We start from the raw sequence: 25,082 nt of genomic DNA, 5'->3' as shown, positions 1-25,082 counted from the left end.
TGCAATTCACATTGTAACATAAACTGGCTCGAAACAGTTCAGTTTGCGTGGGAAAACAGGGTATGATGAACGCATACGTGCATGGACTATTTTACCAACTCACCAGTTGCCTTTTCGATGATTGTAGCAACTTTACCCTTTTGGCATTGTATTGGTATTTACAAATTCGTTGCATGCACAGGTTAGGCCTACTGTGGATCTTTATTAAACAGGCTGTTTATCTCTAAGGGTTGCTAAAATCCCCATTAAGCGGTTCCGTTGGGCCCCAGCATGTACTATCGTCAGTTTTGCAAATCCCAGTATACACACCTTTTAACGACATCTGTCATTTTTTGTTTGTTATTCTGCTATTGATGTTTATCATAAAAAGTCGTCAAATAAGTTTGAAAAGAAGTTTTTTGAATTATGTTGGTTTAAATGTTTCTGTACACTGAAGCCCTACTGAGTTGTTTTTGACTGAACATAATCACTGGTTAGGTAAACACACTTCGACAATACTTTTTTTGTTTCTGTGAGTATTAATCTTCATTGAAAAACACATGTTGTAAAAACCCACACTTCAACTTGGTGTTGACCATTATAAAAATGGATAAAAAGGATGACTTTTAAAATGCGTCTGAAACATACACGATACATTGCTGCCAACTCGGCTGAACTGAGCTCAATATCTTTGTCCCCCAATGCTACACTCTGCGAAATGGTCAAGTTGCCCGAAATCCCACGCAACATCCAGTTTACGGGTACACACATGTTAACAATTGCCACGATACAAGCACAATGGAACGCAATTATTGCCATGTACGCACAATACGACATAAACGTAAGGCACTTGAAACGTAAATGGAATTCATCTCGGTTGATATATTTGCAACAACAGCTGCATAGAAACATTGCAGAACAAAATTTCCGTCTTTTAGAACTGGCCTTTGGTCGAATTCAATACATGGCTTGAACCTCTTGTAAAAGCGATGGAAAAATGTTAAAAATTGCTGATAACGAATCCGAGTTTAGAGGTTTCTTGTGTGCTTTAACTTTAGCAATACTGTAAAGGTGAAAAATAAAAGCGGCATACCGAGGGAATATATTCATACATCAAGCGTGATGGCTGATATATCTAAAAACTTGAGTGCTGTGACGTAATACCGATTAGAACATGGAACAAAACACAAACTACCGAAAACAAACAAGCAAAAAAGTTAACACCTTGAGCTTCATACACGTAAATACGATAAATAAGAAAAGCGGTACATATATGTCTGTGAATTCCGTGTTTGTCTGTGGGTACGGGGTTAATTTTCGGGGGTATATTTTGCGTTCACAGGAAAGTTAGTTCAATATTTCAAAGCCAGCGTCCGATGTACATACTGTAGACATATTAAAACAAACAAACAAACGTTCGAATTAACAAGATAGAGGCAGTTATTTGGGCATTTTTGGTCGCTTTTACAATTATCTACTGTGATTTCCCCAGCTTAAACCACTATTTCTCTACCAGTAGGCGTCGTTTCAATGTTGGCCCACATCGCAGCAAGTCGGCCACAGAGTTGCGCAACCAAGAAGTATTCGACAACACTCAAAATACCCATGTCGTAGCAAAGGCAATCAAGCAATTTTTAACAAACGACTACTGGAGAGGGAAAGATGAAGGTTGAAAAACACAGGCTTGTAACATGATGCGCAGGTGTTCATCCACAGACAGATAACTATAGACATAATCCAACGAATAAAAACACGCTGACTCCAAAAACCCCAAACCCACTATTGGCCACAAATTGGAAGTCGCCGACGAAAAATCTGGTGTTATTTGTTATAATATCTCTTAAAAGGACAAGGTTTGATCGATTAGCACGCACAAATACGTCAATTAACACAAACAACGGCGAGCTGGCATACACACGATACTGTCCACTTTATACGCTGTCACGTTTACGTCCCGATTGAAAAAAAAATACGAAAACAACACGATATGAGGTGAAGAGAAAAATATGTATGTTCAAATTTACACGCATTTACGCCCAACTGACAAAACGATAGTTGTTATAACAGCTCTGTTATTAAGGGGACGCATGGATTGAGGGATCCGGTTAAAATAGGATTACGCCAAAAATTAGTTTTTATTTCACCAAATAAAGACTGTTTGACCCACTTTCCAAGCGGCCCGAATTGGTCAAATGGGCCAAGGAACCGCTCTGCTTGCTATGGTTTATAGCACTTGCATTTCCAGTTGTAAGAAGGCACTATCACATGGCTTGGAGGCACCAATACGTTTGCACATAAGTATAATCATCATGGCTTACTACACTTTAATTACTTATTTTTAAAGTAAAATACACAAATGTGGTGTAAATTTAACCTTGGTTGATGTAATTACATTATTGTCATGCATATTCATGACGGACTTAAACACATATCCTTATGGGCGCTTGTGTTGCTGAGCGTGAATATGACAAAATCCACCCAAAATTGAAAAGGCTTCACTCTTACCCCTTTATACCCACTGCTAATATAAGTAAATATTTGAAAATGTAGCGGAATCAATCCACATAAAAAACGCATGTTTCCACAATAATAAAAAAACTGGGAAACACTGCTCTGGTTTGCACCAGACAAGCTTGCATATCGGTTAGAAATTTGGCAAAATTTCCGACGCCAAGGAATGTTCCATCAAATTGTTACGTCCACAAGTCCGTTGGGGCCATCCCCTCTTTCGAGATAGCGTCTGGAGTCAGGTCTTCATCGATAAGGAACAGCAAAGGCAGGAGAACTAGATAGCCGTTAACCTGAAAGTGTTATTGTATCGTTAAAGCTCGGTTAAGTGCAAAACACGAGGTTTTGTATAGATTGTACGTTTTACCAAACGTGTTAAACTACACTATACCATTGGTTGTATTACAGAGGCAAAAACTACATTTGCCATGACCCATTTTACCATGAATAATTTTATTTCGGCTGCAACAATGTGAGAGTATGGCACTTTATACTGCTCAACGATAAAACATAGTGCAAATTTTGTTTCTCTATATACTGTTTCAACCCATCACATACAGGGTAATAGAGTCCAAATCACCTTTTTAAGTTCTTCATTGGACAATTCCACGTTGGTTTCACACAAACAATCGTCGTGAAAATGCTCGGCGTCTGCATTCTTTCGTACGAAATCGCTCGGCAGACATTTAAACACCTTTGTTTGTGAAGAAAATATTAAGCAAACAATTACACGACAAGCATCACGACTAATTTGTTTACAAAATCAAAAATACCTTTCTGCGTCAAATTGCCAACAAATTAAGCGCAACAAAGAAGTTAAAAAACAAAACCGTGTCATTTTGCTCAAACTAACTTTGTTGGTCACAATAGGAATATTTATGAGTAAGACAGTTGTCTTTTACATCTCGTGCTGTACCTTTTCATACACCGTGGTGTTGACTGCAGCTGTTCCCGTCCAAACGTCTTTAAAGAAATGATCGCTGACAACATCAGCTACAGAGAGTGCAGCTTCCGCCGTCAGAGGGTCAAAGGTTGCCTTTGTGCCGTCATAATCGCTTGGCAGGAGACCAAGATGTTCACAGAAACATCTTCGACGCAAAGCGGCGGCATAAAGTCCCACGTCGTACGGCCTGAAAATAAACACTTTCCAGTTACTGTTGATCCGGTTGGCACATAACTATGTACTATGCCCTAGAGACCACTATATGGACAAATACTAACAAGCAGTGTATATTCTGTCGGCACAATAACCTCACAAAATAGACAAACGCACGTCGCAAAAATATAAAAAGCTCATTAACAACGTACTTTCCGTCCATGGTGGATGGAATCATCTGCGTATCCTCAACCAACAGCGCAACCTCGCTGTCTCGCACACCCGACATACTGCGGTCGTTGATATTGGCGGAACCTGCGTAAGGTAAAAAATGTTGGGGTAAACACTGAATATTCCTGAAAATAATCTTGGCGATTTGAAACATTTTCTACGTTCTAACTACGGTTGCCATCAATTTGATGGAGCATAAAGCTAGGCCGACGGGTAAAGGGTCATGAAATTCCTTTGATAATGATGCAGTATCATGGTTTTATAGAAATTTCAGCAATAGAGAACCTATGAGATCTTTTTAGTGTCTGATGTCCAACACAGGTTTGTCACACAAAACCTCATGCAATATACATGGTTGGTGCCAAAACAACTTAAAAGTAAAGATGTTGAGTCAAAAATAAGGCCTTTTTTAGAACTAAGGACGGTTTTCATAACACCCTGACTGTATTTGTTCAGTTACGTAGCAGAGTTTATATAAGCAATATAAAGAGTTGCAATGCTTTTGTGAAAGATATTAAAAACATAGTTTTAAAGCAGATTGTCTGGCAATAAAATAAATACTGTAGCGCCACCGATCCGTAATCACTTAATAATAAGTTCAGATAATAAACTTACCGATGATAACAATGCGATCGTCCACAATCAGCATCTTGCTGTGTACGTAAATCATCTCGGTGATGGGTTTGTTATTCAACTCAGAATGAGTTCGCAAACCGCAGAAGGAAATATATTTCCAAGCGTTCCCGGCTCCGACTGTATGGAAAATGAAGCAAAATGTTTTATGAAATGGAGGTTTTTATTTGCAGTTTTTTTGGGGCTGTTTCACTTATGTTTGTGCTATTTTGTGTCTAAATATTTGGTAAATGACGTAAGAAACAGAACTCTTTGATAAAATATCAGAATCACGAAACAGTATTATGGGCAACAAAGAATTGGCATTTGATTTTTTACAAAAAGTTATACAAGAAAAAAAGTAATTTGTTGTTATGCTTTTTCTAACATATATATATAGCCTTTTTCTTACATAACATGACGCAAGGAACAACTAAATTACACAAAAATGCTGCAATATCCATGTAATCTATAGATTGAACCATTTGGGGTAAAAATACTCCTGAAACCCACTTTTTTTATTCAAATCCTCCACCAACGATCCACATCCCCGGTTAATACTCTTAAACTGCCAGTGTAGAACCGTCCTAATGGCTTGACTTTTGCTGCTGACACTGCAACCACAGAACATATGCCATGAGCGTCAACGAAAAAAAAGAGCAAAGCATAAAGTGCCTGTTAATTACTGAGCAAAACTGTAAAAACCAATCAGGCAGACATCTCTAAAGATGTCAACAGAAAAATATATTTCGCCTTAAAAAAGTGCCTGTAAATGAATCTTTTCAAAATAGTTTTTTTTGCAATCCACCTTGGACCGACCAGCATAACAGAAACTATATTTTATCCCAGAATTTAGACGACAAAGTTATTGGACAGCTTACCTAATATCCCCTTCGAATCCTGGGACCAGAGGCATCACCACGTACACCCTGAAGTTTTTCCGATCGTTGTGGGCGCGCACGATTCGCTGATACAACGCCTCACAAATCGAATTACTAACTTGTGGATTGTTACGGCACGTGATGAAAAACTGGTTCTGTAAAAACAATTATCGCGTCATATTGAATATATCAGCAGACTTCGCCTGATTTAAAAAAAATAATTGCAACAAATTTCGTGCGCTTGCGCATAATAAAATTGCCCATATGTCGGTTGGACTGTGAGCCTATCCATCTCAGCCAACACCACAAGCCAATAATGTCAAGGGTCGTGAGTTCAAACCTACCGGGAGCAAGATTTTTGAATCTCACTTTTCAGGTACATAAAGTGTTTTTAATCCAGCTTTGGCTGCGATGTCGCCTTGAACTTCACTTAAATGTTTTAATACCTCAATGTAGAGAAAGTGTTCCGACTTTTCTATAGCGTAGAGATAAGCGTTCTGTATGGAACGATCAACCTCGCATATTCCCGCCGACCACTCACACGAAGAACGGAGAACCTGTGCGTAATTATTTTGTGAAACACTGCAGCGGTGAACAACCAGTCCAACTATAAACAACTGGTGGTTGTTTGTTTGTTTTTGTATTTAGTTTTAACTTGAATGGATGTTTTGGAAGCTGACAAGACTAAGCAAAATTAAATAAAAACAATCCACTTGTAAAAGCAAACATAGCAATTTTGCATGTAATTTTTACCTGGACATTGGCCTTGACCGCTTCAGGGTGAACAAAGTTTGGAGGCAAGGTAAAAGAATCTTCACAGTAAGATTTAGGAAGAAGAAATGGGACATTTTCTCCCGTCTTCTTTTTCTGAAGCTGTTGCATGAAATAAATATAAACCTTCACCTTATATTGATGAAAAAACAATAAACTACACCGGATCGGTGAACCAAGCCACCCTGGTAGGCTGTCGATCAATAACCGTATCTGTAGCAGCAACCTTCACTTATATATGAGAGAAGATAGGGCAGGTTAACATTTCATGGTTGTTTTTCATATTTCTCCTTTTTTAGCCACAGAAAACATGAACGGACCCGTGTTCTAATAAGTGTATTGTATACTAAATGTGCTTATGCAGCATATTTTTTGTCTATAGGCAGACGTTAGCTCTACGCTTTCCTGTCTACGTAAACGTTTCTGAACAAACCATACGTGTTTTCCCACTAGATTAAAAATTATTAAGATAATTTGTCGTTGTAAGATCTATTGAACATTCTTCGCACAAACGTTGTTCCTACCTTTGTGAAGTTCCACCTCTGTATGAAATGTCTCGCAGCGTCTCGCGCCGCTTTCCCGTAAGTCACTGATGCGATGTCGTGCCAGGGCATGCGGGGTGTGGTTCTACGATCGAGAACGTCTAAACATAAACCGCAATGTAACTACAAGGTAATACTGAACGTTATATAATTGTGCAAATTATATCAATTAAGCTTTCCTTCTGGTACAATTAAACGTATACCTAACCTTTTATTCAACGACGTTTCGCCTGCTACGTTTCATTGTGGCAGAAGAACAGAGTAATTGAAACACAATATGCTTGGCAGCAACAGCAACACAATATTTGTGCAAGTTATGTCCTCAAATCAGTGAGCAATCATACGTTGTTCAGAGCGAAATTATTTAACCGTTCGACCAAGCTATAGCTGTAGGGTACTGAACTTGCCTTCGAACGGGTCGTCAAGATTCGTGAGGTCTTTTGCTATGAAGTTGTTGTAGTCTTTGCCGATCCACAAGCGGGACTTCCCCGCCTTCTCCACTTGCGTCACCATCTGCTGGTAAGTTTGCAAGTATTGCGCTCCACGCCCCTTCTCCGCGTGACCTGCGACCAATCAGCACTTACTTAACAGGTAACGATAGGTCAGGCAAATAATAACATGAGCAAAATGAGTTCCACAAGCGCGACAGGCAAGACTATATAGTTAGCAAGCCTTTTTTGCATTACATTTTTAGAAATATACGCATGAAAAACTGGCTAATGCTGATATAGATACAAGCAAAGTATGGTTCGGTAAACTTACCATTTGTTGCAGAGGTGTCTGTGCTTTTGTGATGCGGAGAAGGACTTCGCCTCTCACCTACAATTCATCAGCAAAGTTTTGCTACAAATATGTCTACAAATTATACGATGTTTCATCAAAACGTTACAATATTTTTTTGCTCCGGCAAGTCACTTATTTATTTAACACACATTTGGCACCGAGTGAACTGTTGCGTAGTTATTAAAGTTTTCAACTATTTTTTGGGAAACATCATTCAGATAATATGTTTGTTCGCTAAACTGGATACAAATTTTCAAAGGAATTACGTAGTTAAAGTGCTATGTGCAGTGGGGTTTGAATTAGAATATTAGCAACACCAAAGACTGAAAATTAAGAAACCAATCACACAAAGCAAACACAAACATCATGCAACGTATTGTGACGAAAGCTGGTGAAAAAAACAGGAGGTAAAAAATGAAAACTTACATGATCGGCCACGAAAGCAAATGTAAACCAAGTTTATGATGGTGTAACATACAAAGTTTTCTGTCATTTTGTCCAAATACTTGGTGATTAATTACTTCAAATTGTGCAACGTTTTCATATTTGTTTACGAATGCACGTTATTTTACCGAAATATCTGTCGTTTCTAACACCAGCTCTTCGCCAAACCTAAACAACTACTAAGCAAGCGGCATACTCATTGCTGAAGACGATTGACCTTTAATCAGTGGCACGGAATCGCTCGTTGCTCCGTATCCTGCAAATAACAATTAAATTGGCATGCAACACGCCAGGTTACCATGCGATTTACTATACTACCGGATACCATGCGTTCCAAAATAGCCGGATACCATGCGAATTGGTTGAAATTTTTAAATTACCCGGCAAAAACGTTACACAAACAATTATTTGCAATTGTAAACCTCATTAAATTGCTCTTGAAATTAATTTGGAATATTTATTCAGGTTCAAAGATATATGTTTTCAAAAAACAGATATCTTTAAACTTTTGTAAAAAGTAATACATCAATTACAACGAGGATTGGAAACGTCACAGTAATTGGTAGTTTAGTATAAATTAACACACCGGAACCATGCGACCGAAGGGAAATAGACTTTTTAAACGAATATTTATTGATTGTTACGACAGTTTTTGGATTGCTTATTTAAGCTGCAAAACCTTGTGGAACTTGGAAAGGGTGTTGTTCGTCACGTTCATGTTCCCTCGCTAGGAATAATACAGCATGGTTTTGCCCAGGTTTGTGTTATATGAGTTGAGTAATGTTTAAACTGGTCAATTAAAATGCAATGGTTTTTAGTTGAGAAAACGTGACGAATTATGGTGCTGTCATGGAAATTGCTTGTTACAAAACATTCAAGAGACAGAAATTTCCCTATAGAACGTATTTGGTATTTGATTGTTGATTCAATGGTGATGTTCTTTTTTAGAGTTTAATCAATTTACGTTTGCAAACACAGAACAACAGTTTGTTAATGATCGCTACATGATAACTTCAGACAAATCAGATAATGCATGTTTCAGCTGGATTCATGTCTACAACCTAGTGGTTACCTGGAGGTAGCAGTGCTTTTTGCTCTGAAACGTTGGATAAAAATAAAACAGGGAAAATGTAGGAATTTTCATTTCAAAGCAATTTTCAAGTTTAATTTTTAAAGATTTGGCTGAATACATAACGAAACTAAAAACTTGGAGGTGGAGAAGGTTGGAAACAGCAAATCTACGAGCCAACTACGACTCTATACTCTATATGATAGCAGAAAGCATCAAAACAAACCAATTAGATGATCCAAAATGAAATGAAACTTATATTGGTGGTAGAACTTAGGCGTGACTACGGGCTTGTGGAGGCAATGTTGGAAACGTAAAAGTCTAAAGCCATTGAGCAGCACCTTTGGCGCTATAGCTGTAGCTTGGTGACGAAAATGGCGTGCATTGCGTATAGCAGCAGTTTACATATTCCATGTGTTGGGGAATCATCGCAAGCTGCAGCATTGATATGTAGAACGGGACTTTTGTAAAAAAACATTGTGTCTACTTACCGCCACCTAGCGTGGAAATTTTAAGTGTGTCTCCTTCACGCTTGGCTGGGCGCGCCTCGTCAGCTTCCGACTTTCGATCCTGACGTCACAATTTACTAAGTTAACTTTAAGCAAAGATTTTGAGCGAAAGTTTAAGTCTTGGGGAAGCACAAGAGAAAATACAAGTGGGTTCGACTATCCTGGGTTTCGAACACACAATATCAAACCCAAGAATAAGTATTGTATTTACTGCATGATGGGTTCCCAACCTGCATGAATTTTGTTGCGTGCCACTATACAGTCTGCACAGTAGCCGCGAACCAACTACGATTCTTTAAAAAAAATATGGCTAATACAGCACTAATACAGTAAGTACCTTTGTTTAACCTATTTTTCATCGCATTCTATGAGGACAGGACATTAATTTCAACTTTTAATGTGTATAGGTTAATTTGCCACAACCAAACGTTTTCGTCAAATGTTCTCGCGTATCATCTGGATGTCTTTCACGTTCCACTAGTATTTCATGTACCACCGGTTGGGAACCACTGGTCTAACGTTTTTAACAATTTTGTCCTTTTCCGGCCAAAATCAGTGCACTTACCCTTCGCCTTCCTCTGAACGACAGCAATTTCTTTATTCTTCCTTCTTTTGGTGGTTCTGCAACGATAAGCGACTTCCTTTTGACTACTTTATAAAATGGGCGAGGTTGGAGGAAGTTGATTGTGTGGCAAAAGCACACCAAGTTTTCTAAGCAATTGCCGTTCACACGTCTGCTTTACCGTATGTTATATCACGGGTCAGTTATAAACAGTTACTTTCGTACAGTACGGGGACTTCTTCCAATCAGCGCTGATTGTTAAAAAATGATTTATATTAAAGTAATCAGTGATGCTTTTTTGTAACAGCCGCGATGATTGCATGTGTGGTTGTTTAATCTTTTTCATTGATTTTCCAGACGGTTTATAATTTGAAACCAACGAACGTAAATTACAAACAGCTTTTCATTACATGAAAATATTGTCTTTCCCATCACCTCAACAAACAACACAAAAGAGAGAGTCGAATGGTTGGATGTTATACATTATGCCAGAGATCCTGTTTGTAGTTTGTGTGGTTTATAATTACAGTGCATATATATGAATGGTAGTTTGCACCAAATAGCTTACCAGGAGTCGCTGGTTCTTTTGGTTTCGCTTTTTGTGGCGTCTGCAAAGCAAAATCAACACACATAAACTTTGCATAAAATCGCGATTCTAACCAACCCTTACATGCGAAACCCACGCAACAGTTAAAATACACACAACAGCTTTACAAATAGTTCATACAATAACGTGGGTATCGCTTACCTCAGATACGTGTTCAACCACACCCATGGTCATGGCACCGAACATTCCCAGAGCTGCCGCCGTTGAAGATTGTTGCATTGCTGTTGTTTGTGGATTCTGTGACCCAGAGTCCACTTCAGTTGTATTACCCTTGTTGCAAAATAACGTTTGATTACATTTTATTCGTTTACGTTGTTAATCATAGTCATTGATTTACATTGTTTTGTGACCCAGAACTTTTTAACTTTTTACGTGTAATGTATGTATTACTGAATCGTAAACACCACAGCCCACAACTTTTTACAACAAATTACCAAAAACAAGGAAAATTACTTGCACAGCTGCCAGAATTTAAACATTGGTCAACAGACGCAAGTTTAATTACTTCAAAACGTATCCTGTAACTCCATAATATTCGTCCAATAACAAAAAACACTTTATAAGATAGGATTTAAGCTGCATTTGAAACTAAACAAGTAACGTGTTGTAAATATTTCCCACACCTCGCCTCCGGTTATTAGAGCTGTGACGTCAGTGAGTCTATGTACGTGGTCGTCCCACCTCCCGTAGCAGAGGTCGATCCCACCGATGAACGCCACTGATTGGTCGATGACTATAATCTTCTCGTGATGAGCCCACAGTAGTTCGCCTGCGCAAAAAAATCGGGAGTTAATCGAGTTTCGGCAGGATTTGATCGGGTTGCTTCAGAAACGAACCCGAGTGATCACCCAAACGGCTGCTTCAACATGACAAACCCAGGGACAAAGTTTCTAACTGACTTCATACGTATCTAAGCCATTTCAATTAGTGCTTTTTTTATAATTGTTTTTCATATGTATGACAATGCTCTATTTTTTAATACCAGAGGTTAATCACAGTAGACTGCCCACGAATACCAGTTTTCCTAAACACGCATGAGTTTGGTGCCAGTACCAATAACACATGTTGTTACCCATACACACCCAACAACAAAAATGGGATTTTCGGCGCTACCTGCTGACAAGTCGGGATGTCGCATCACCCTGATGTTCCTGGGGTTAAGTTCTTGCAGAGTTCGCTTGGTGTAAGCGCTGTCCAGACCAACAGCAACCTCGACCTCTTTGTAAAGCTGGACGTAGATCTTCACTCCTTCGTCCTGTGAACATTTTAATCAAATAAATTGTCATCAGTATCGCTTTTATCTAATCCAATAAACTAAAGATTAATCCACGCGGTCGATTCCTTGATGCAAATGTTTAACACAGTAAAACCAATAAAGAAGGGTAAAATCAGATAAGCCCGCAGATTGTCTTGTGAACATATCCGATAGCACTTATGCAGAAGTCTTATGGCATAAAAGCGTTATTATGGCATTCTGTGTAGTTACAACAACGCAAAAGCGTTGCATCTAAAGTGAGTTTTGCGCAAAATAGAGAAACAGTTTCCAAGTTAAACAGGTTTCACATTCTCTTTTACCCCCGGGTTATATTGTTGCTGCACATAGGACACACAGAGTAAGGTTACAGAGCGTAGATGCCATCAATCACGAGCATGCTTCTGTCAACAGTCAACGCCCGCATCCCTTTCCAGAAAATTTCCAAAGATTTACATAGCTGTCAGGGCATGCTGAATTTAGACAAACTTAAACGTTTCATCAAGGTTGACTATTACGCAAAGGTCACCTTCATTAGCCTGAGTTCGCATTTTTTTCAAAAAAAAACTAGTAAATAGTTAATATTGAAATATGAACTTAATTTGAGGTTGGAATATTTTCGGGTCTATACACAAGGCCCAGCAAAATTGAAGCATTTTTAACTTTGCGTTTGTTTGAACAGGGAGAGCCGAGTTTAATATCTAAGAAGACCTCATTTTTTAACACGAAACGTGGACATTATTGTAACTAGAACGCCGGTAAAATCCTGTTATCCACAAACACCATTGTAATAACAAACTAACCCCTGATCCCAAACCGTACGTAGAATAAAGTACGAATCTCATCATCTTCGCAAGTGGCATTCCATGTTAAACCCACCGACAACATAACGTCATTCGTATGTTGCCACACCCAACACGTTCAACATTCCGGCAGCCTGGTGGCTGGCGAAAGTCGTTGCTAAGTGACCGGTATTTCGCCCTGGTGGTTCCGTATGTTTACCCAGCGATAAGGTGTAGTTAATATGCGAACTGAATCTAGTTTCAACGAAACGTGGAGATGAATCGATGGCATTATACATTGTACATTTCAGCTTGGTTCTGTTAACGTGACATTAGCACGTCTATCGTTCATTCGAAAAAAAGTTGACTGGCATTGCAGCCGAGCTGGATCACGCTGCCACTTTCCCAATGAAAAATAACGCAGTGCGAAGTATCTAACGCGTACCAAACATTGTGTGACGATTTTTAACACTTGATTGCAAAGGGGCTCAATTAGACGTCGTTGGAGCCAAAGAAACATACACTTTAGACCACACTTGGAAAACGTTTTCTAGCATTCCAGGTCTAAATCAGCCCGCGTGCCAGTTTTAAATCAGTAGCGCGACAAATTTGCAACGCGTGCCCTAGTATTGTGAAACCCTAATTTAGTTTACAAGTTTACTCAATCGTACAAACAACAGAAAGGGTCCACGTTCTTGCAGAATCAACCTTTCGATTTATGTCGTCATTCAACAGGAGGTTCGACGTTGCAGTGAGAAAGTATTGAAGGAATATTTTCGCCCACTAAGCCATTTGGCGGCACCCCGCAGTCATGACATTCATACACAACACGGGGCAGTTTCAACCAAGCAAATATTAACTTATGTTCCAGACCGCGCATCATAAATGTTACAACACTGAACAGAAAACTGTTGGCGTCTCGTAATATCACGAGCCCCGCATGTGATTAAGTTGGCAATAATCCTGTGTGATCGCGATTGCATTCCAAATGCAATAAACAAAACCTACTATATTTCTATTGATTTTAAACGGTTTACGTTAGGTCATACTAGGCAGTAATTCTCATCAAATGTGCAAAAAACGAATGTGTAGACAGCTCTGTATATGTTGATCGATAAAAAAATCAATTTTTGCAACTGCTTATTCAAATAGAATACTGTTAAATACACGACCAAAAGGCTTCCATAGAGAAGACCTCGATTAATTCGACCCAATGCTTAACTTCTATTACACTTACTTATACTTGACATATGGAATAGTGATGACAAGTTAACCGGTTGTAGCCGGCAAATAAAACGGTTGCATGTCGCATATTCTTGTCGAACAAGTAACACAGCATACCGCTTTGCGTTGCAACAGCTTGTCAAGTCGCCATGTGTCTCCATGGGTTATTGGTCGTTTCAAGTATATCTCCGGCGAGAGCCACCAATCCGTGATGAAGACTTCCTCGGTCGCTCTTTCAATCGCATCTGCAACCGTCTCCATGAAATGACGGCCGTCGATAAACCTTATGTTCAACATAGTTTCAGTGTTTAGTTTGGATTTGGATACGCTTATGACACGCCTACAGCGCTAACGCACGTTTTACAGTATTTCAGGGTTTCAAAACCTGAATTATTTTCCTTGTATAACAAATTGTATAAAAAAGGCTTTCAATATCATGAGTCGTTAAAGGAACAAGGCAACCATTATTAAGTTCAAATGTGGTTAAAGCCCCGCGAAACATGCAACCGTGTATATACAGTAAATGTAATCACATTGAAATATAATGGTCAAACCTACAAAAAACTAATTTTTCAGGTGCACAGATCGCGTCCTACACCAATTGTTTTGTATTTAATCACTCTTTTTGGGACTCACTGTCTTAAAAGTCACAACTTCCAATACATACATTCACCACATGAACGACATATGTACAAAATCCTACCAATGAGCATAGGTATCCCGTCTTTGAGGAGCGAAAGAATCGAGTCTTATTTCGCTATCTGCAAGTCCATCTGTGGTATTAGTAACGCAATTTTGGATCGACTTTTTCCAGTCGAGAGCCTGGCGATCACTTCCGCAGTCCAGCATTAAACTGTAACATCAAAGAAGCATTTTCACTCACAAAATTTCCCAGAAGTTTAGCATCACTCCACATAAGCAACAGTGTAAAAAATGCACAGAAATTTGTGTTCATTTTATGAACCTTCGATTAAAATGGCAATAAAATTCCCTGTATACAAATCAAGCAAACACTAGATCTTAGGGTGTTTTATCCTGTCCTTAAACCAGACATGGGCAAACTACGACCGGCCAAAAGTTAGGTGTTTTAATCTGACGTCCAGATGTAGGCATAAATTCCATTGTCTCCATAAGAAAATTTTTTATACGGCAATTAAGTCTAATTCTGGTGCAAGTTTTTTTAAGCTTTTATGATGAAGATTTTCAATGTATAGTTCACAAAAAAAACAAATGTAAACACACGATTTCCAATTAATACTCATCTGGCCAAACTGCTCGCATGTCAAATTATCAAGAATTTGTGGCGTCTGACTCAAGAAGTGCTACCACCCCTACTGAAAGAATAATATAATGCGGCTTCCATCCCGCTGTTAACGTTAACTTTGCACCCGTGAAAAGTATAACGCCAAGTTCATAAAACCTCCCACGAATTCTTAGATATCACAGCTGGGCAGCCAATGGAAAACTACCGGTCGAGGCTTAATTCCGGCCCGCTGGGCCCGAATCTGGCCCGTCAGTTGGTTGAATTGGCCACGAGAACACGGTTTGAGTGTTCATAGGTTCTTTGTTTTCAGAATACAGCTTAGAAAAGATAATCATTGTAAATAAATATATTCATAAACTGTGATGTAAACACTCTTTGTCCGCTTTATAATAACATGGACTATTGACCTGCTTGTAAATTTTTCAACAATTTCTGGTCCGCGAAGCAACAAGCATTTTTTTTTCAACTGTTACAGACATCGGTTGTGAATCAAATGCCGGTTGTGAAATACTTTTTGTTTGAGGTTTTGACATGTGCTGGTTTTAAGGGTGGGACCCACAGTGAGTTAATAAAGTCAACAGCAGTGCGGTTTTGAGCAAACACGTCATCACATCCATGTGCTCACACAACAGGACGTAGCGGAACTATAAGTTTTGTTGGCATAGAGTTCCAAGTCAAGCAACCAAGTGAATAAATATATTAGATCAGCCATCGATTCTTGCAGAAATTTCTATAGTTTACGTAATACTACAGGGTTCGAATTAGCGGTAAAAAAACGTATCTCAAAAACGTTACAACCTATATTTCTTAAACTTGCTTCGTACGCGATTGTACACTACGCTTAAAACCTGCTTGCGCAATAGAGGCTTGACAAAATACGAGGTTTGAAAGAAAATAGTCGTTGACATTGCCAATAAACGTTAACAACGTTGTTTGCATCAGCGCTTGTTGCGTGTACGAATGATAGATGAAGGATGCGGCGCCTTATAATCTGCTGCGTGTTGCATCGCAATAATCTCATAAACGGGTCGCAACAACCCAAAAATGGTTCGCAATTTGCGAATTGCAAACTGCTAATTCGAACCCTGTACTATGTACATACACAAAACACTAAACAACGTTTTTTTGACTTGTCAAGGAAGTGCTTGAATGTAGACGTTTTAATGGGATTTTAAAGCGTAGACACTCGGGAACTTTAAAACTTTCCGAACCGGATACTGAGGTTGTTTAACGTCTGCGTTATTGATCGAGATGCCGTAGTCGGCTCCACCCCGTTGGATCAATTTAACAAACTTTGTTCTCAAGGATAAACTGAACCCCAACCTCCTGGAGGCGTTGTTCAAGATGATAGAGGACGAAGGTTGTTGATGGGAGATGCTGAAGAGCGAATCAAAGAGGAGGATGCCCTTGATCTTCTCCTGGTTGGGATCCATGTAAAGGATGAAGGTGTCTTTCACGACGAACCACCTAAAAACAGGATAACGAGAGGTTATGAATCAATATGGGTGCCATACAAACATCGTAAAGGTATGTACAATCCGATCGTTAAATTGCGCGCTGTTGATCTTGGATTTTGAATAAATTGGCACCAATATTTTCAATCAGTCGTGAACCAACGATGAAGTTTCACAAAAACAACAACCTTGCATGATGGGGTGTTTTTTTTTCAGCGCTAATTAAACAGCCAACAAAGTTGCAAATCCGTAGGTTGGCGAGTTCGCGGCGGCGGTTTGAGAGAAACGCAAATGCCATTCAAGCGTAGATCTAAGGCCTTAAAACTTGACATTTACTTTTTGACGAATGACTTGAACCAATGGTAAGCTTGCTCTGTAATCCGAGTAAGTTCCCAGTCGAGCGACTTGTTTCAAGAGAGTTTTTATTGTTCAGACCTCTTACGTCATTAACCGCAAAAACAGGCGCTTTTTAAACTTATATTTAGGTTTTGGCCGATAAAGAGAACCACCCAACCGAGCGTGACAGTGTAATCAGATGTGATTCACTTCTAGGCAACATGGAAGGCCTTGTGGAATCATTTTCGCGGGCTTGCGCCAGTCTCTAAAAAAATGTAGCGTTCGCTTTGGACGGACGAGAAGAATGTGTTGGCAAACATTTGAACTGGTTGTAGTCGTACATTATCCAGACCTTCCGTGGACTTCACATAACTTTTCACTAACAAGTTTATGTTGTTTAATACGATTTGGATAGTTGGCTTTCTGTGCCTTTTTAAATGTTACTGGGTGACGAAAGACGGGTTACGGAGAAGGAAATAACTACATCACTTTTCCACACACAAGTTGTTTGCTGATATAACAACGCTTTGGACAAACAAAAACCCACTAAAGTTTATGAAAATCAGTGGCAGTGTTGTGCGTAAAGCTTTCAACAAAGAGGCTTACTGTTCATCAAAACAGAATTAACAATAAAAATCATATTGCATGGATTTTTTAATTATTTTGTTGCAGAACATTAATTGAATGTTAGTACAAAAAAAAGTATTAAAACGCTGAAAGTGACATCATCAGTGGCCGTGCACTACGAGCCAATATAAATCGACACCATATGCCCTATTACAGTACATTAAAGAACAACGACATTACTTTGTGTATAACCTGCAGACAGATGGCCACTGTTTCGATCTAAAAGGTCTCATCAGTGCAGCTGGTGTGACTATCAGACGACTTTGCTGACCGAACGGCCAAGCAAAGACTTCCACTTTGTGGTGACTATACAGTCACCGTCATCCGTTGGGCACCAAACTAGGTGCAACCTTACGGAGCGAACAAGGTGGAAACACTACGGCCAAGCAAGCTCAACCAATAGTGCCGTCAGGCCCCGTGGCACAATTGGCTCCACATGCTTATCAAACGACATTACTGTTTACCACGCGCATAGCAGGAAATATCCAGGCCTTCCCAACGCAGAGGAGACAAGCGTCGGTCATCTATCACCACTTAACTCGATGCAACACTAGTATATCGTCCGCACAGATGCCCACTTCCACTGAGCGATACAATACAGGCCCACCATAAGAAGCGAGGGACAGGTGTTTATAAGACTCCAAAAGTCGGTTATATTCTACTGTCGATTTTTCGTTGTGTAAAATGGTTTACGGAAGTTTTCTTGTTACGAAACATGCTTGAAAAAGAATGTAAACAAATTGGGAATAGGCAACAGAAATACAATTATCCATTGGTTGTTTTGGCAACGCCTGATTCACGCTTGCCATACCCCACTACCACGTAACGTGAACGCTGTCACATTCCACGGATACGCGCCATTTCCCATGATTTTCAAATATGTTAACTGACAACTGCAACGCATACAACGTGGTATCGGAGAAAGCTGCAAGCACACAAACATTTCATACAGGATGTTCCATACAGGAGGATGTCCGTAAACAAAGCGGTTTGATCAAAATATGGAGTTCGTCCTATTACACCGTGGTTGATGTAGTGGACCACAGTGGAATGCAGATAACGCATGTCGCCCCTTTTCTGAATAACGACCATAACAAATATTGCTTTTTAGTTTTTCTCCAGTAATTCGGGCATGCGGAGCTTTCGTGTTTGCAATGGCGGAGAATTTGATTGTAGAAAGAAACTGAACAGGGCACCAATCGCATGAACACTATGACGTTACAAACGCATAACGGTAAACTCCCTTACATATCCTGATAGCAATTATACGAATGTGGTATGATTTGCTAAACACCAAAATTACCAAATAACACTACAAGCTGTTATTTTAGTTCTCAATACTTTATGTTGACTGCAAAGTGTAAACAGACTCTTTATAGAGTATTCTTTACCCATGAGGGTTTACCAGTTTACCCATACACAAATGCAACGACCCAAGCAACAGTCACAGCTGAAAATACCACAACCAACAAAAGGTTCGACCACATAATGACTCGGGTTCGAGCAGTGGGAGGTCTTATTGACACGTTAATATGTCCCAAAGGTGACAACGTGGAATGGCATGCGCGTCCATTAGCGTCGCTGCCCCCGCTAATTGCTAGTTATTAAAAACCCAGTCCCCAATGTGCAAGTCCATAGCACGTTTCAGTGATTGACAAGAAATCATTACCCGTAAATCGTTTAAGTAGTCATTGTATAATGGAGCGGTGGGATTTTATAAGTTTGATTGGTCGTCGGGGTAAATGGGTCGCAGGTTAGCTGTTAAGGTAAAAGCCTACTTCTGGATGATTGTTTTAACATACATGCGGCAAATCGAGAAATGAGGTCAAACTAAAATAACTTAGCAGGCATAACTTAGCGTTGACCTGCTGTCGGTATTTGATGACGTAATGCTTCAGTCGACCCTCTTGGATCACGTTGCGCGATTTCTTATAAGATGCACGTTCAGTGAGCGCGATGATGGTACATGGGTGTACATTTATGACTGGATCACCCGTAACTATGCCCAATATCTATATTTCAGACCAACTTGCATATGCATTGCTAACTACAAGTGAAACGTAGGAGACAGAATGTAACATTGGTATTTTTAACAGCGTTTAATCCTTGTAGGCTGTGTATATGCACAAACCACCAGATAAAGGGGAATTTCGGAATTGCCAAACGTGATTGTGAAAAACACGTTGGTTCCTTAAAAAGATTTTATTGAATGCCTCCCAGGTCAAGCAGTACAGCACCAGCAGAGCCTCGAAAGATGACGTAGTTCGTAACCTTATCGAAACCGATTTAAAATAGGAAACAGAGTGCAAAAAATACCTCTCACTCCACCGGGAGCAGAGTTCGCACGATTTGAAACACGATCCGCACATGGAGAGACTGATCTTGTGGCCTCCAGATCTCTTCTTTATAAGGCCTTCTCTGAAATGCAAACAGAATCCAATTGAAATGCCGAACGAAGGGTTATCTATCGTTAATTTACAAATGCGTGATAGTCTGTACAGTCTACAGTGCGTTGTATAGGTTGTGTTAACATACTGTTTAACCCGAAGGCAATGCAGCACAACACATATGGCTACCGGCTAATGACTGGACTTATAGCCAGCCTACGGCACACAGAAGTACGCGGTAAATACGAGTAAACGGCCCTGGCTTCGTTGATAGCCAGATTGTCAGGAGACATGTAAAAACCTTTTGCACGCTGGAAAACCGTGTATAATGTTCCCAATATACGTTGGTTTACAAAACTCAGTTCAACAAGTGGCCACAGCCCTTACTATCGTGATCGAAAGCAAGTTTGTGGTGACGGGGAGGGGATTTTACACCTATTGTGTTATACACAGTGGCGGGTTTCGAGTGATGACAGCAACTGACCGATAAAAGCTCGAAAGTAGAGTAGCGTGATACAGTAGAATATTCATTACTCTGCCCTGGAGGGTAATTCAATTCATATCACAGATTCACACATAAATATTTGATTTCGTGTTCATGTTTTCATATGAGTTGCCATTTCCTTCCCACGATACAGAGTAACAAATAACAACAACCTTCTTCGAAACCGCGTCTATCTTTGAGGGCAGTTTCTGAAAACAGAAAAGGAAACTACGGCCCCCGGAAATTTAAATTGCATCGACAGTTTGGGAGATAGTTGTTTTGAAATTTTACACCCAAAACAGAATTTAACTTAGCATTTTAAGCGCATATAAAGCCCTAGAAGGGATGGAAGTCTGTTCATGTTGGCGGCAATATCCGTTTGACTGTTTGACACATAGCATTCTTAATAGGATGGGAGAAACCCTGTTTGAATTGTGTGTGCCTGGTTTAAAATTGGAAGGAAGCATTTGTGCAACCTACTTCCCTTTGATCCCAAGATCTTGAATGAAGGACAGACGACTCACTTCCAGAAACTTTTTCTGTGAATTCGAAACAAAGGAATATTACCAACAAATTAATACCAATATTGAGAAGTTCGTTGTTATGATAAATTAAAAAAGATCAATTAGAAAACCTGTATTTTCGATGGTAAAGTTTTTTATACAGTACCTGCATTATCGTTGTAAAAACCTTTGCCAGAAAACAGTAACACTAAAGGCAACATTTTGCTATGTATTGAAGCCATTTCATTTTACTACAGAACAAAATATTACCGTCGCATGGTGGTTTTTGTAAAGGCGACTCTCCAGCATTGCATTGAGATACAATGTTAGCTGATCCTACAAAATAAACAGATCATTATGGTGAGTGATGACTAACAGCTTCTAGGGAGTTTCACAGAAACATTGCAACAAGAAAACAATTGTCTATTACCAAAGAAAAATGTTAAAAGAGCAGTTTCCTGTGAGCTGCAAGGCCGAAAAAATATTTAAAACAGTGTCACCGCTATGGATCCAAGCTCCATCAGCAAACACAGATAAGGTGGAACAAACAATGTACATCAGAGAGCGCAAATATCACCAGCAAAAAGCAAACAGAACCATGTATCGATTTGATGTAAGTAAAGCAGAAAATGATGCTGAACATATTTCAAACGCAACATACCATAAACCTATTGACACATTCAGAAAAGTAAGAATGTTTCAATTCAAACCATCCAAGAGTTTGAATTACGCCGAATTAGAATATTTAAAAGATTTCGCAAGCAAAAGTTCATTAAAAATCTGCTACATTAACAGTTCTTGATCATCAGTGAGACTTTTATGTGAGTAATTTACATCGTAATGGGAAAGCAAAATCAATATACAAAGGGCCATTTGGAAAACCATGCAACATTTTGACATTTACTTACATTACGCTTGATTTGTGCTTCAGTTGACACCCAAACTTCAGGCCTTTTGGGAAATTTTGGGATCTTTGATTCACCTTTTGACATTCCATGTCTCGTTTTACGTCTTTCTCTATGGCTACAAACAAAAAAAAAGACTCTGATTGATTAACAGAAAACCAGTTGCAACCAACACAGTTACCTTCGGGATGGTAAAGGGATTTTCATTGTAGTTCTATATGCCCACAGTTTTTCGTGCAGTTCCATGAAATGGTTGTACCTACGGTGTATAACCCACGTAAACTGGCCGTGTGTTACTTCCAACGCATACCTGTAAAATTTGCAGCAATTAAATTAACTCATGTAAATGAACTCAGCTGTTTAGTGTTTACATGACAAAAAATATGCGTCACTTACTTACCCGGAAATGTGAAACATATCCCCGTACAACATAATATTATAAACATCATTTCATTTATATAACACCATAATTTTGTTGCTGACACAATTTCGAGTGATTAATGACACAAACCGCAAGTAACAGGTTATGCCAAAAATCACTAAAGGAAGTAATGGTAAAAGCATACACGATGAATGCAATGTTTGCAAGCCTTGCAAACTTATATCATAAAAATTATCGAAATTTCTGGAATATAAAACTATAATATAATAGAAGTCCAAAATGGGTTGGCAGAAGAACTTTTTCCGTCACTCAACGTACGAAGTAGGGTAAAGAATGTTCCTGTATGTAGAGTCGCGTTTCGTTTCCAGCACTTTCACAGTCACAGGTGTTTTTGCCAAGTACGACGAACCCATTCCTACAATGATTCTGCTTGGGCTGCTGTATATAGACATGTAGGGAATGCGGGGTTTGTATCCTGCAACATTAAACAACTGAGTGATTACTAAATTGCACATAAATGTACAGTTTCGTTGCATTTGCAAAAATACAATGGGTGGTTATGAAATTTTAGGTTAAGTTTATGCTTCTTTGGCTTTTAAACATAAACAAAATATTTGCAGTATTAGTATTTATCTATTTCGTTTTATGTTTGGATTTAATGGCATATTACTTTTGAAAACTTTTCTCGCACAGATCTTTTCACAAAAAACACCTTTTCCCACATGGAAATACAAGTGGAATTTTTCTGATCAAGGCCAAGTAAAGTTACCTTCTGGAAGAAAGGTGGTGTTGTCCACTTCAATGCTGGGGGATGGAAGTGGAAGAACATCATACTGATCTCCACCTTCGGACATAATTGTCTGCATCCTTACCACTCTCCCTCTCTAAGACAAAGTATAATTTTCCAGTTGTATGTGAAGATGTTTTGTTTTTTCGCAAAGGCCAAAGTTTGAAAATGACATCAAAATGTCATAGATGCTAGCCAAGCATCACAAGTAAAAAAACTGCCATAGATCGAAAATTTGTATAAAGTAATTAAGTAGCCTAAATCTAGTGACCACAATTTCCAGAATTTTGTAATCATTATAAAAATATGTTTACAGTAAAACAGTAATAGATGTTACCTCTGCTGAAGGTCCAGGACTTTCATCTTCATCAGATAAATCACTACCAACAGTTGACATTTTTGATATATTTTGTCTAACTTAATTAAAATAAAGAACCAAACCAAACAATAGGATTCTGAAAATATATGACATTGTGCTGATGTTTGTATTGTTAGACAAAACTTGAATGAAATGACAAAACATAACAACACAATAACTTTCAAAATATTGGTACATTTGCTTATTCGAAAGCACACAAAACCTAAAATAATGTTTCATTTAAACCTCAAAAAAGAAATAAGTTTTACTTAAAAACTTACATGACACACATAAAAACATACTAGTAGATCATACAATTGCTATTCCTATAAATAAGAACCCTGCACATCTGAGGTGTCGTGAAATGTGACAAGAAAAACAACCGATGCTCATGCATATCCTGCCCAGCCCACACACACTTCAAAGCTGTGTTTGTGTTATCTCTGTCTCTCCCGCTAGCGACATTTCTTCGTGCCTGTGTAGCCATGTGTAACGGCCTGAAAAGATTAAGCAGTTGCAGGAATTAAGCCGGTTTCTTGAAGTGATGCAAAGTAACGGAACTAGTTTATTAAACAATTATTTATACAAGCACACGAACATCTATGTAAATTGTACATACAATAGGTCAGCAAGAACTAAAAGCTACTGTTTTTTTTATTATTGCAGAATTATGCATGAGGGAAAGCCCGGTAACGAAAACCACTAATTAATGCACATAAACACTGTATAGTTTGGTTTTATTCCACACTCACAGCGTTGCTCCTCAATATGCTATGAAATAATTGCATGTATTGCAGATAATTGTTAGGAATGGTACCCATATTTGTGGCATTTCTTTTTTTGAAACCATTTCTAACAGAAGAATAGCTTCATGGATAACTTTACTACAAATTATACATTTTTGATATCTTAACCTATTTACCTACGACAAATACTCTAATTGCATCGTTTTTTGTTTGTTCGTTAGATATGACATTTTTATCACATTCTGCATAAACAGGACACGAAAGACGAATAAGCATATGCTTATGCACATAGGGAGAAAAACACAAACCATGGTATTCGTGGCCCCACTAGACCAGTGTGGGCCCCGGTACGACCCACCGGTTGCACCCCCATCGCGGCATTTCAATTGAAAGCTTTTATTCCCCCTAAACCCATAAAGTTTGAGGCCAATTAAAAGATTTTGTGTTGGGTACGCCTCCGTCACTAGACTCGGCTTGAATTGGTAACACAATGGCAAACAAATTATTTTGTTTTTAAATGATATACAGAACATAATGAATCATAATCTTTTCGAACTAATGACGACGAAAATAATACCGATCATTCGTATGATCTAAAATCTAAACATTACGAGTCGTTTTACTGCAGTCGATTTGTCATAAAACAGTAAAGTTCTGCCAATTGTACTGATTAGTGATGCACCGAAACAGCATTATTCGGCCGAAACAGAATAAACCGAAACTGATTTTGGTATCTATATCTTTAAATAAATAAATTTACACAAAACATGTGTTGGATCGGATCTAATCCTATCATATAGCCTTTTACTGGAAATTAAAGAATAACCGCGACTGCTGTACCAACAGCTTACGGTTGATTTTCATCATTTCGGTGACACTAAACAAAAAAAAAAAAAAAAAAAACACATTCGTGCAGTTTGAACAATGATTCATACACTAAACTTTACGTATTAGCGTTACATGCAGTGAAAAAGTTTCGATAATGGCCAAATTTGGC

The 25,082-nt window shown here is 38.8% G+C and overlaps 1 protein-coding gene across 2 annotated transcripts; it reads right to left on the bottom strand.

The window, feature by feature from the left end:
* Positions 1 to 736: 736 nt before the first annotated feature.
* On the bottom strand, positions 737 to 23,438 carry LOC145912485 (phospholipase D1-like). Of its 2 annotated transcripts, XM_082999961.1 has the most exons (30): positions 23,319 to 23,438; positions 22,964 to 23,078; positions 22,513 to 22,669; positions 21,994 to 22,122; positions 21,816 to 21,930; positions 21,178 to 21,243; positions 20,885 to 20,943; positions 19,850 to 19,951; positions 16,440 to 16,583; positions 14,556 to 14,705; positions 13,970 to 14,135; positions 11,708 to 11,849; positions 11,218 to 11,363; positions 10,736 to 10,864; positions 10,556 to 10,595; positions 9,991 to 10,046; positions 9,408 to 9,486; positions 8,044 to 8,103; positions 7,383 to 7,439; positions 7,028 to 7,183; positions 6,603 to 6,721; positions 6,061 to 6,180; positions 5,754 to 5,864; positions 5,308 to 5,462; positions 4,940 to 5,040; positions 4,430 to 4,567; positions 3,796 to 3,898; positions 3,404 to 3,617; positions 3,068 to 3,181; positions 737 to 2,780 (listed from the first exon to the last, which is right to left on the bottom strand). In XM_082999961.1, exons 1-30 carry the CDS (start codon positions 23,376 to 23,378, stop codon positions 2,673 to 2,675), a joined length of 3,411 nt encoding a protein of 1,136 aa, XP_082856087.1. In that variant the 5' UTR covers positions 23,379 to 23,438; the 3' UTR covers positions 737 to 2,672. The 2 variants fall into 2 exon arrangements, with proteins under 2 accessions (XP_082856087.1, XP_082856088.1); XM_082999962.1 differs by lacking the exon at positions 8,044 to 8,103.
* Between the last annotated feature and the right edge of the window lie 1,644 nt (positions 23,439 to 25,082).

The sequence above is a fragment of the Ascidia mentula genome, chromosome 8 (genome assembly GCF_947561715.1).
Source record: "Ascidia mentula chromosome 8, kaAscMent1.1, whole genome shotgun sequence".
NCBI lineage: Eukaryota > Metazoa > Chordata > Ascidiacea > Phlebobranchia > Ascidiidae > Ascidia > Ascidia mentula.
This window is presented reverse-complemented; position numbering and strand designations above follow the sequence as displayed.

What these genes read in the sequence shown, in the direction of transcription:
- LOC145912485 (XM_082999961.1), bottom strand. Translation starts at nt 23,378, where the DNA reads ATGTCAACTGTTGGTAGTGATTTATCTGATGAAGATGAAAGTCCTGGA. An exon ending in GATCTTGGGATCAAAGGGAA is followed by an intron (nt 19,952 to 20,884) that starts GTAGGTTGCACA and finishes TTTGCATTTCAG; the next exon opens with AGAAGGCCTTATAAAGAAGA. An exon ending in CGGTCAAGGCCAATGTCCAG is followed by an intron (nt 5,865 to 6,060) that starts GTAAAAATTACA and finishes AATTACGCACAG; the next exon opens with GTTCTCCGTTCTTCGTGTGA.